The 12,422-nt window shown below is 38.2% G+C and overlaps 1 protein-coding gene across 1 annotated transcript in view; it reads left to right on the top strand.

Annotated features, from left to right (window-relative positions):
* The first annotated feature begins 49 nt into the window (after positions 1-49).
* lrrk1 (leucine-rich repeat kinase 1) overlaps positions 50-12,422 on the top strand; it is a 112,996-nt gene continuing 100,623 nt past the window's right edge. The window contains 2 exon segments of the mRNA XM_034104359.1: positions 50-194; positions 10,307-10,442. Coding sequence (XP_033960250.1) covers positions 10,373-10,442 — 70 coding nt within the window. The 5' untranslated portion in view covers positions 50-194; positions 10,307-10,372.

The following is a 12,422-nucleotide window of genomic DNA, read 5'->3' as shown; positions in this document are numbered from 1 at the left end:
AAAAATAAGACCGGAAATGCCGCCGGTGTCCGGTCTGACTTGACACCGTGCGTGTGGGTTGGAAAGTTTGCATGCAGGGATCAGGAAGTGGGCACAGTATAGCCCCGGGTGAAGCTGTTTGGCGGACCAATGTTCTGTACTGTCTGGAGTCATCTCTGGATCCTATCTGCAGTAATATGCCGAGCAGTCATCAGGTGAGTTGGCTAACAAACTGCTACGTCATGTTTCAACGATTAGCGGGTTTTCCTTCGTCAATCTGAGGAAGCATTATCTATTTAAACATCATTTTCTAATAATCTTTTATTGTAAATACTCACGAAGTACTTTTCATATCGTTTAACCTGTCATTATTCTGGTCGGCTATGACAACAACAAATACACACAGACAAACACATACTCACTTTGATTTCAAACCTCAACACAGACACACTCACTCAGACAAAGCTTCTGTGTGTGTGAGGATGATACACAAATAAAAAACCGGTATGTTATAAACACGCAGTGAATAATTAATATATTTAAAACTCAGGTTATTTTGTCCTGACATTTTGAAATAGATGTCTTCTACTTATGTCTTGCTTTTGTTTCTCAGCATTTGGCTCATAAAGCAGGCTCAATAAGGGTTTTCCACCAGGTTCTGCTGCCTTAGTGTCTTTCTTATGTGGTGTAGATTCACTGAGAGTTGAAGATGCTAATGCTCTCAGACAGAGCGACTCTGGGTCTGTGACACTATTATTATTATAATTATTAAGCGTCTTTGAACAATAGGAAAAGCGCTATAAAAACCCAATGTATTATTATTATTATTATCCACTGTGCTATTGCTGTGTTTGCAGTTGCGTTTATATATGTACAAAAGTGGAGGGGCACAAAACACTTAGATGTTTATAGCTTCTGCAGTGAGGTTCATGGCTGCTGAGGCACTGGCACTGACTCTTCAGGTTTACACATATTATATTTTGACCTAAATCAAAATATAATATTATTTTCAAAAGCCTCTTTAGTCTGATGCTTCAATTAATTGTAAACAGACCGTTCAACAGAAGGATACCCAACAAATGTAATTTTATCATTTAAATATTGAATTGTTCTCTCTAAGATCCCATTTTCAATAAAATTGCAGTCTTACCTTGACTTGAATATTAAGTCCATTTGCCTATCCTTCTGGACAAAAATCTCTATTACTTTTTTGTAAAAGTTCTCCTTATCTTCTTGTAGTTTAAAAAGTCTATCATAAATCTAATCAATAGATTTATGATTCGAAAATTATAAAAGTAGGGTAGACATGTGGATATTATCCGGCTGAACAACAAGTGCATTTATCTAACAGGTTTGTTTCCCACAGATCTTATTTTGAGCTATTTTCTAAAATCCTATGGAGAAATCTCATTGCTTTTTTGTCGAGGGAAGCCATGCGCAGCTTACTTCCGGGTTTTAGGACGCGTCACTGCAGCTCTCTCGTCTCCTCTTCACACACCCCACTTTTCGCGGAACACGTACTTACAGCCAATCAGCTCTGAATGATGTGAGATGACGTATGGTGGGGATGGCAGCTCTATGCCCCTATGGTCATTATTTTTTGCCACACACATTAAATAGGACAATACTCTGAGCATGCGCAGTGTAGTTTCTACAGTCACCGTTCATTTAGACAGAGAGAGGGAGGGGCATGATCAGGTTTTGTCCCACATGGCTCTAAACAGCTCAATAGGCACACACTGTAGACACTAATTAGAAGAACACAGACTAAAACAGCAATGTAAAGACGAATCAGATGATTAAACATGATCTTAAAATATATTTTAAAATTATTTTTAGCATTTTTTTGTAATCATTATTTTTAATACTTTCTGCTGACACTAGGTGGGGCTGTGCTTTCTATTATTATTATTATTGGCACAAGGTGAACACAGGTTTTTTGTTTGTTTGTCTGTGACAGAAGATATCTATGGGGAGTTTGTTGCATCATTTAGGAACCAGGCAGGGGCGGATCTAGAAAAATATTCATGGGGTGGCAAGAGGGTGGCAGGAGATTTTGAGGGGTGGCATCCCCTGGCAGAAGTATATGCTGATTCAACACATTCTCACTCCCAACTCGGCCTATGTTGACGTTATGTCAGGGTCCCTGTCGTCACTTTCCAACGCAAAGGGGGCCCTTTAGCATTGAGTGTCAACTATCAGGGAGTCCCATTGTCTTGCTTAGAGCTCCCTGAACATTGGTAATAGACGAGTTGGGATCGCGGCAAAATGCTCTCCGCAGATCCATTCTCACAGCGTTTGTCAACCTTTTTATAACTCAATATCAAGTAGGGCTGCAACAAACGACTAATTTGATAATCGATTAATCTATCGATGAATGAAACGATTAATCGACTATTCGGACTATTACTGTATGCCTTGCACGATTTCTTAAACGCTCTTATTTAGCCATCAACTTTTAGATTTAGCTTGAGGTTGTTTTAGGTATGTGGAAACTAACAACGAAGACAATAAAGATGAATACTTGATTCAAAAATACATATATTATGACATTAACTAAACACATTTTGAACAAAATTAACATTGCTTTTTATTTAAATTAAATACATAATATTTCACATCAAAAGAAACAATGTTTTAACAAACCGTATTAAATAATCTGATGACAGAACTGTAAACAGAATAGCTGAAACGTTAACAAAATAAATAACTCAGTTACCTCTAATCATTAACCCATGTTTGTATAATTGAGTTAACTCTGTGTGTTGCTGCTAGCTAGGGATGCCAGAAACTGACCATGATCAAAATCGAAAATCGGACAGCCCTGGCGAATAATAATCGATTATTCGACGCCCCCCCCCCCCCCCCCCCCCCCCCCCCCCCGCGGGAGAAAAAAAAGGGCTGCTGTTAACGTCAGTCTGTACAACGGAATTGTGCCAAAACTACGCCAACCGGCTAGAGGGAGACTCCCCCCCCTTCACTGGAGAACTGAGCTAAAACAGCTGATCACAACGTTCACACTTTGTGGTCACGAAGTACTCCACTAGCATTTGACTTCATTTGCACTTGTCAGTTTGATGTAGTTCCACAAGGAACTCTTCTTTCCTTTGTTCATCTTTAGTTGTGTTCTCACTCCAATAAATCAATCGCACGTGTGACGGAGAGGGGGGCGGGGTCGGTGTGTAGCAGCGCAGCGAAGGGCCTGTGCTGCTGGCTTCCTCCAAGTTTACAGTAAAACAAACTGATGGTGTGACCAATGGCCATTTACAATTATTAATACTATTACTATTATTAGAATTAGTCTATATTTTTGGTTGAAACTAAGCCAGGAAAAAAACAAAAACATAAATAATAATAAAAAAATATATAAATAAAATCGAATTTTAAAAATAATTTTCGATTATGGAGACTGTAACGAATAATCGAATAATCACTGGCATCCCTACTGCTAGCATACATAATACCTGACGTGGAAACATTACTCGTGGTAGTGGAGGGGGCTACAGAGCTACTAGAAAGACAGTCGAACCCGGTGCATTTCTCCGTCTGGATGTGGTGCACTTTTGCAAGATGTTTAGACAAATTGCTCGTGTTACCGCCCTTACATGCTAAACTCTTATTGCACTTTTAGCAACGAGCATTGTCCACCTGGAGACGGTTAAAGTTTAACCACACCTCGGAGCGCGTTCTCTCCGCCATCTCCTCTGTGTGTGTGTGTGTGTGTGTTGCTGCATGTAGCAGCTGCGTGTGTGTCAACTGCCCCGCCCCCTCGCACACAGACGGGGAGAGAAAGATCGAAAATATATCATAGACACATTTTTGTTTGTCTTTTTGCATTTTAGAAACGAGTTGGCGACACTAAAACTGTGATATACTGTTTATGTAGCAATAATACATGACATATATTTTTTAAATGTCTCCAGTACCGATAAAAAGACCAATAACGTTGGAGCTTAACGGCGCGTAAAACACACGTGATGACGTCACCAACGAATCGACGACTGAATTAGTTGGCAACTAATTTGGTAATCGATTTTAATCGATTAAGTCGATTAGTTGTTGCACCCCACACTTATTGTGTTTACTTCTTTATTTTAATTGAATAATGTCAGACTTTTGTTGCCGTCAGTTATGGGGAGAGTAGGGGCTCAGAAAACTGAAATCTGTATTGTTTAATCTTTTTTTCCTTCTAATTTTGTTTTCTTTTCTAAACCACACACTGTTATTTACACAACAATAAGACACAATTATCCTTGTGTTTATTTATTTGTTTGATTGTATAATGTCAGACTTTTGGAGTCCGTCAGGACCGAGGGTCGGAGCAGCTCATTCGAACACAGGAAGCTGTATTTTCAAAATAAGTGTTCATTTTAATATTATGTTTGATAATATTATTTGTATTAACTAGACCACTGGGCCATGTTAAGACCATCTTTTCTGTCGGTTTGATGTTACAAATATAAAAACAATATATGTGTGGATAACAAAATACATCCATCATAAACTAAACTAGAAACAGCAGTATATTTTATTGTGTTAATTGTAAATCTGAGTGCTTTAACCGCCTAGTGCAGGTGTCGGCAACAGGCGGACCGCGGTCCGGATCAGAACTGAGGTCACAAAAAATAAGCAGTCTCAGAGCCCAATATGATCAGTCCACCAGGATAAAAATTAAAACTAAATATCGGTCCAGGCTAACCAATGAACACCTGCATGTGTGTATGAGAATGGCCCTGACACCATTTCAGCCCAGATTTAAACTCCTGGCAGGACAAGCTCCAGCTCAATTCTCGCACTGAATTAAACACAGTGAGTGAGGGACTGCAATATAAGAGGGAAAGAAAGAGAAACTTTAAAACTGTTAAATTGCTATGATGTGTAAAGACTTATATTGTTCTATAATCGTCTGAAACTGTTAAGTCCTGATGTGAAACAGTTGACAAAGAAAAAGGGAAACTCAAGCTTCTGCTACACTTTATTTTATTTATCTAAAATTAAGCACTTTTAAGATGCACATATTTTCAAAAGCTATTTTATTTATTTTCTCTATTTTATTTTTAAATGCAGCCCGAGAGGAACATTACACATATCCACAGTATTTACTGTATATCTGTATAGTTCAATGTTAATTGACTAAATATTGTTGTTTTTGAATTGTACTTTCTTTATTTGATTGGCAGTCAGTTGTTGATTACATGCAGACGTTGATACAGGACCCATCCGAATCCAGTTTTGGATAGTCTGCCATGGTTTCATCCCATTTCAAAGTGCTTTTACCAACGTTCAGGGAGCTCTATGCAAGTCAATGGGACTCCCTGATAGTTGAAACTCTACGCTAAAGTGCCCCCCCTTGCGTTAGAAAGTGAGGACAGGGACCCTGACATAACGTCAACATAGGCCGAGTTGGGAGTGAGAATGTGTTGGCTGATTTAATCACAGTCACATCAATCAATGTTAACTTGGAAAGCCACAATATTGATATTTTTACTCGATAACATTAGTTGACATTATTGTGGCACAACAGTAAATCCTTAAATATAAATATATAAGGTGGCATACATCATTTAATGAATTTTAACTGAACAATAACTGAATGAGTTTGTCTCACTCTTAGACCAGCAGGGGAACCAAATCTATGCAGACTGCTGCAATAAGAACATTAATTAACTGTCTCATTGATGTTTGTCTGTATGAATATGATACTATTAACAATCATATTATTCCTATCAGCTGTCAATCACTTTTATGATTCACATACTCAGTGTTATTATTAAATAAACTATATTTTTTAGTTAATGATGAATGTTCCTCAAGATGCTTGCTCACCCTCCTTCAAATGTGAAAGACAAGTAATTCCGATCATATATCAAAATTCAAAAGAATCAAAAGAACAGTTCAGCGCCCCACGACTTTACTGCAAACAGTTACAACCTTGACTTTACATCAGAAAGAACAAACATTAAAGAAGTGACTAACTGCATCAATTAGGGTTAAAAAACATGTATTCAGCTAAAACATAAACATCGCTGCAGTTATGATCCAGTGGAAAGTCCTTACCTACTCGCCTAGTTAAATCAAAGTGGTTACTTTCTTTTGGCTGGGCAGTGTAGTTTTACACACTGTCTTATTTGACTTTCTCAGGACTTAAAACTGTTTTTTGGGGCCAGAACCCCTCCTTAAAAAAAAAAAAATGTACACATACAAGGTCATCATCTAACAGTTTTTTATGCTCATCGAGTCATCCGGGAGCAGAGCATCAAGTTGGCATGCCTATAACAGCTGAATGTGGCGATTACCATCTTGTTCAGCAAAACGCCTCACAAACTTATTAAGATGTCTTTATGTCTTTATTAGGATCCCCATTAGCACTAGCATGAGCATTGGCTATTCTTCCTGGGGTCCTCACACACTCAAAACATACATAAACATACATACAACAAAATTAAAACAAAACAAAACAGCTCATAATTTCATGCAATTTACAGTGAAATGAAGTGAAACTAAAATGGTCATCCAATTATCGCCATCCTAAGGCCAAACAAAAGTAAATACAAATAAGTGTACATAATAATATATGCATACATAGCCATAGGCACAGTTCAAATTTACTTTGTAATACTTAAATAATTTTTTAGCAACCTTTTGAAATGTACTTGAGAATTTTCCTGAATGATGTGAACCGGTAAAGAGTTCCAGCTGATCATGGCTCTGTACATGACTGTTTTCTGTCCCATATTTGATTTGGGTAATACAAACCTTCCTTCTATTGTATGTCGTGTTTGATAGTTATGTTGTGCATATTGCGCTATAAACCTTTGTGATAATATATCTGGTGAGTGAGTCACTGTAATATTTCTGACAACATTTTAATAAAATATAAGTTGACCTCTGTCTGACAGTTAACCATTTCAGTGTCTCCAGCATTTCAGTGACTCTGGTTCTGTATGAGCACTGCAGTGCACATCGTGCTGCCTTATTTTGTGCTACTTGTAGTTTGTTTAAATCTTTTTCAGCAGCACTAGACCATATAACCAAACAATAATCAAGCTGCGACAGAACCAAAGCATCCAAAACTTGTCTACTGACATCCATAGGCAAATATTTTACAATTCTTTTTACAAGTGACACACCCCTTCCCATTTTACATACAACATTATCAATTTGTTTAGACCAAGATAATTTATGATCCAGGGTTATACCTAGCAATTTTGTCTCCTTGACCTGTTCAATTTCAATATGGTTTAAATGTAGTTGCAATTTTGGTTCACCTTTTAACTGATGATTTGATCCTATTAATAACGATTTTGTTTTTCCGGCATTAAGTACCAACTTATTATTTATGACCCACTCTGATATCAGTAGTAGATCTTTATTCATAACATTTGTCAACTCTCTTGTAGTTGATGCTGCATAATATATTGTTGAGTCATCTGCATACATTACAATTTTAGCTTTTTCTAACACTAATGGTAGGTCATTTGTAAAAATAGAAAATAAATGTGGTTCCAAACAACTACCCTGAGGTACTCCACAAGTGACTTTTTTTCATCTTTGAGAGACTTCCATTAAAAAAAACAGTTTGACTTCGATTTGTCAGGTAACTTTCTAACCACTTCAGCGTTTCCAAATGAAAACCATATTGTTCCAGCTTGTGTAACAACAAAGAATGGTCAATGACATCAAAAGCAGAACTAAAATCGAGTAGTACTGCACCCACTAACTTCCTATTATCTAGTTCGCCCTTCCAGTCATCTGTCATTTGTGTTAAAGCGGTGCATGTGGAATGGCCAGGTCTATAAGCATGTTGATACACAGTATTAAGTTTGTTACCTTCAAAGTATTTTTGTATTTGATTGAAAATTATTCTCTCCATTATCTTTGCTAATGCTGGTAATAAACTTATTGGACGGCTATTTGTACCAGAAAATGGTCCAGCTGGATTTTTTGCAAGTGGAATAATTTTTGCTATTTTCCATGCCTGTGGGCAAATACATTTATCATTACTCAAATTTATAATATGACAGATAGGCTCTGCAACAAAATTAGCAACATATCTAAGAAATGTACCAACTAAATTATCCACTCCTGGTGGTTTATCATTACATTTACCTAGTAGACATTCAACAACTGTTTTTTATTTTTATTTAATGCTGTAACATAATTCCTTAACCTTCTATACATTTTCCCATCTGACTCATAACTTGATGAGAGAGCTACATTTTTTGCATCATCTCTTTGTTTCATTAGATCCCTTAATTCCTCATCTAACCAGGGTGCTCTAAAGTTCCTTACAGTCTGTTTTCTAAGTGGAGCATGTTTATCAATCACCTGCATGAATAACAAATTAAAGACATCAAGAGCATCATCTGGATCGACTTTCTCAAAAACATATCTTTTGAACATCCTGTATAAATGGCTCTTCACTAAAATATTTCATTGATCTCCTCACAATTACTTTTGGTCCAGCTTTTGGCACCTTTGTCTTTCTCACGATAATTATTAAATTATGATCAGAACACCCTACTGGAATTGATATTGCCTGAGAACATACATGGCTAAAATTAGTAAATATATGATCAATACAAGTTGCACTTTTTGACCCATCTTTCTTTATGCATATCCTAGTAGGTTTAGTCACCATTTGTACCAAGTTACATGTATTAATTATTGTCTGCAGCTTGTTTTTAAGGGCACAGTGCAACATATTCCAGTCAATATTTAAATCTCCGATAAAATAAATCTCTCTGTCAAGATCACAAACTTTGTCTAACATTTCACATAATTTGTCTAAATAAATTAAGTTTGCATTTGGAGGTCTGTAACAACATCCTACCAACAAAGGTTTCAAGTCATTTGCAACCAAAGTACTTCAATATCAGCAGACATCAAATCATATCTCACTTTAGCTTGTATTTGCTTTTGAATGTATACTGCCACCCCACCTCCATATGCATTCCTGTCCTTTCTAAATATTCTATATCCATCAATATCCACAGCAGCGTCATTAAATGTGTCATCTAAGTGAGTTTCAGATATTGCTAATAAATGAATACCACATGATAATATTTCCTCTATCTCAGACACTTTATTTCTTAAACTACATATATTTATGTGAGCCAATTTAAACCCTTTACTTGGTCACTTATTCAACATTAAGATGGCAATTTAAATGTTATCTCTTTTTCACTTCCTATCAAAATGAGAGCTGAACTAAAACATACATGTAACACAATTTCAACCACACACACCATCACATACATAACCCAACATTTATCTGCACATAGATTGCTATAAATGTGCATACTCACTCGCTCAATTAGACGAGCTTCACGGTAGCTCCCAAACATTTTTAAATAATAGTATGAATATATATTCATGGTAATGTCTCGCAACACTAGATCTAATCAATACATCACAATTACATTTTAGGAGGAATAAACAACAATAGAGACAAGTTGAAATGTGTCTCTATTCAAAATCTAATAAACATAAATTCATACTCGCAGATGATGAAGTAAATAACTTCAAATAAATGAGTAGATAACTCATCGACCAGTGAATATTGGCCTACAAGAAAATAAAACAATTGTGGAGATCACCAAAACTGCAACAATTCCCATTTTCATAATACAATTAATTTCTTCTCCTATATGTATAATCATACCATCTATCTGGTCATGCCAATTAGTCATTTCCCACCTTCATTTCTGGTTTGAACTGAAACCGGGCTTATCACTGTTTTATAGAAATGCTCAGCTTCACTACAGTCCCGATAAAGTTTGGTTTGTCCATTGAAGGTTACGATGAGCGTTGCGGGGAACAATAGTCCAAGATCCAAAGCTTTAGTGCGTTTTGATTCAATGCTGAGTACAGCCAAACTTGACAGGCTCTTCTCTGTCATTGTAGACCACAAATACTTCATTCCTTCCGTCTACTTGGGTCCGAATGCTTCTCGTTTTGCGCCGTCCCGTTCAAATGAAATTGTCGCCAATCATATTTCCACGCTCGCGCCACAGCCGAAGGAGGGGTTACAAGACTCGCGTCTTGTGCTGCATTCACTTGCACTCGGACATTAGAGACTTTCTCTCATAAATGTCCGATGAGCCACAACTTTTCTTTCAAAACAAAGCTGCCAACTGGGGTGGCAAGGCCTATTTTTAGGGTGGCAGTTGCCACCCCGGTAGATCCTGGTATATACACCCGATACACCCGATACACCCCTGGGTCCCACTCACGCATGATGAGGGGGGCGTAGTAAGCCAGGTGTTCAGTGCAGAGTTTAACAGGTATAAATGTTTTGATGTGCGTTTCCTTTTCATCACTGCAGATGAGTGACAGCTGAGTCCAGGCTCCCTCTCTGTGCTTAGAGTGATTAACCAGTGACACCAGTGGGATGTCATACTGGTCTGTTGGCCTTCCCCAGGATACTGCAGACGCTCTCAGCAACATGGAGCAACAAAGCGGTAAGTTCTCACTCCAGACAGCCGTGTTTCCATGCTGTGGAGTTAGAAGCAGCAGGCAGCTTCACTATCACCGCACTGCTTACATTTAGAAAAAAGAGAACTGAAAGTGTGGTTGTTTGAGAGCCACAAGCTCATCTGGTTCTGTCTAAACGAATGTATGAACCAGACAGTGCTCACTGATCGGGATGAGAACGTTTTTATCTAATATAATACACATAAAGGCATCTCCGGCGTCTTTACTAACACATTACAGTAGGCTGTCGTACAGTTGTGTGGGGAATGACAGTATGGTAATCGAGGTTGGCAGACCTCCAAGGCCAAAGGTGCTTTCACATTCTCTTCGCAGTTGGGAAGTTCTTTGATGTGTTCATGAGGTTAAGCCCTACTGTAAAAAAAAAACCAGTAGGACGCTGGAATCATCAGGATCCTCTCCAGAATGTGACCGGATCTACCTTGGCCTATGCTTTACTCTTCAAACAGTTGTTGTGTAAATCTAGCTATTAGTTGTTTTCCATAGCGCTGCTCACAGACACAGAGAAACAGACAAAAAACACAACCTCCTTGACAGAGGTAATGATAGATGATTGTGCGAAGCAGCAGGAGATGTAAGAGTGTGGTTGCAATGGTACATGATTTTGTGATCTATAGTTACAATTGTCTTTAAACTTCCTGTCTACATCCGATATGGAAACATGTCATTTTGTGTTGGTTAACCTCTTCTTCTTGTGAGAATCCTGTGCCTGCATGTACCTTGTGTGACCAGTTTCACAGTGTAACAGGGCACAGCTTCTGCACTGTGCCGTATCAGCTTGTCATGTAAATATAGTGTTCACTTCCTGTCTGTCTTCTGCTGAGTCTTCTTTCCTCCATCTCTCTGTGTCTTAAACTTCTTGTGCTTTTTTCTTGTTCTCTTTTTCTGTTCTTCAACAGATCATATCAGCCATCATGAATCCAATGTTTTGTTTTTTTAAATGAATAGGAAAAAAATGAATATTCAAAGCTGAAGTTAAATTGACCTTCCTTTGGAGTCTGGTTTGAAATTTTAATTTTGGCCGGAAACTGGGGTTACCCATCAGAAGTTCGTATGACTTGACTTGCTTGACCTGAGCAATGACTTGACTTGACTTGACTTGCTTGACTCTCACCACAGTGACTTGGGACTTGCTTGAGACTTGTAGGTTAAGACTTGAGACTTGCTCATGACTTGCACATGTAGGACTTACTCCCACCTCTGGTACTTGTATAACCTTTCTCCAGTTTCTAAACCGGTATGAGGAGCTGTGAGCTCTGTGTGCTAACAGCTAATGGTTAACGGCTGATGTTTGGTTTTCGGATTCAACGTCAGTGACGGCAGGCTGAGATCATCACTGCTGATTGGCTAACGTGAGTCACGCTCGATCATGTGAACTAGGTATAGGACCCTCAGTCATATGAATGTGTGATAGTATACAGGGGAGATAGTACCCCATGTCTCTGTGTCAGCTGTGATCGTTCTTCTTGATCTTCCTATGGTCGTCCACTGACTCCTGCTGGATGACCTTTGACCTCTCATTTTTTCTAAAAAAGAAAAGAGACTTTTTGCTGCAGTTATTACCTGGTAGTTCAGTTAATCTACAAAGGATGGATGCATAATGGTGCGTCGCGCAGTCAGCTTCCAGAAACCATACCGAAGGTAGCTTTCGCTGTACTGTCTGCTTTTAGACTTCTTTTGCACTGCTCTTCCATCATGTTTAGGGCTGCACGATTTTGGGATTCGAATTGCGATTTTTCTGACAAATATTGCGATTCCAATTGCGATATTTGTTTTTAAGCGACCCAACGGAATTTTATTGTAAAATGCGGCCATATCTCCGGCTAGGAAGGTCGTATCAACGTACTCCAGTCTCTAGCACCCCCGCAGCCCGAGCTACGAGTGAAAGAACTAAACTTACATGAAACTTCCGTTGGGTTGCTTTAAAGTCAAGCTTCAGTTTCAGATTC

Source organism: Pseudochaenichthys georgianus, chromosome 3 (genome assembly GCF_902827115.2).
Source record: "Pseudochaenichthys georgianus chromosome 3, fPseGeo1.2, whole genome shotgun sequence".
Classification (NCBI taxonomy): Eukaryota; Metazoa; Chordata; class Actinopteri; order Perciformes; family Channichthyidae; genus Pseudochaenichthys; species Pseudochaenichthys georgianus.
Note: the sequence above shows the minus strand (reverse complement) of the source record. Positions and strands in the feature narration are given on the sequence as shown.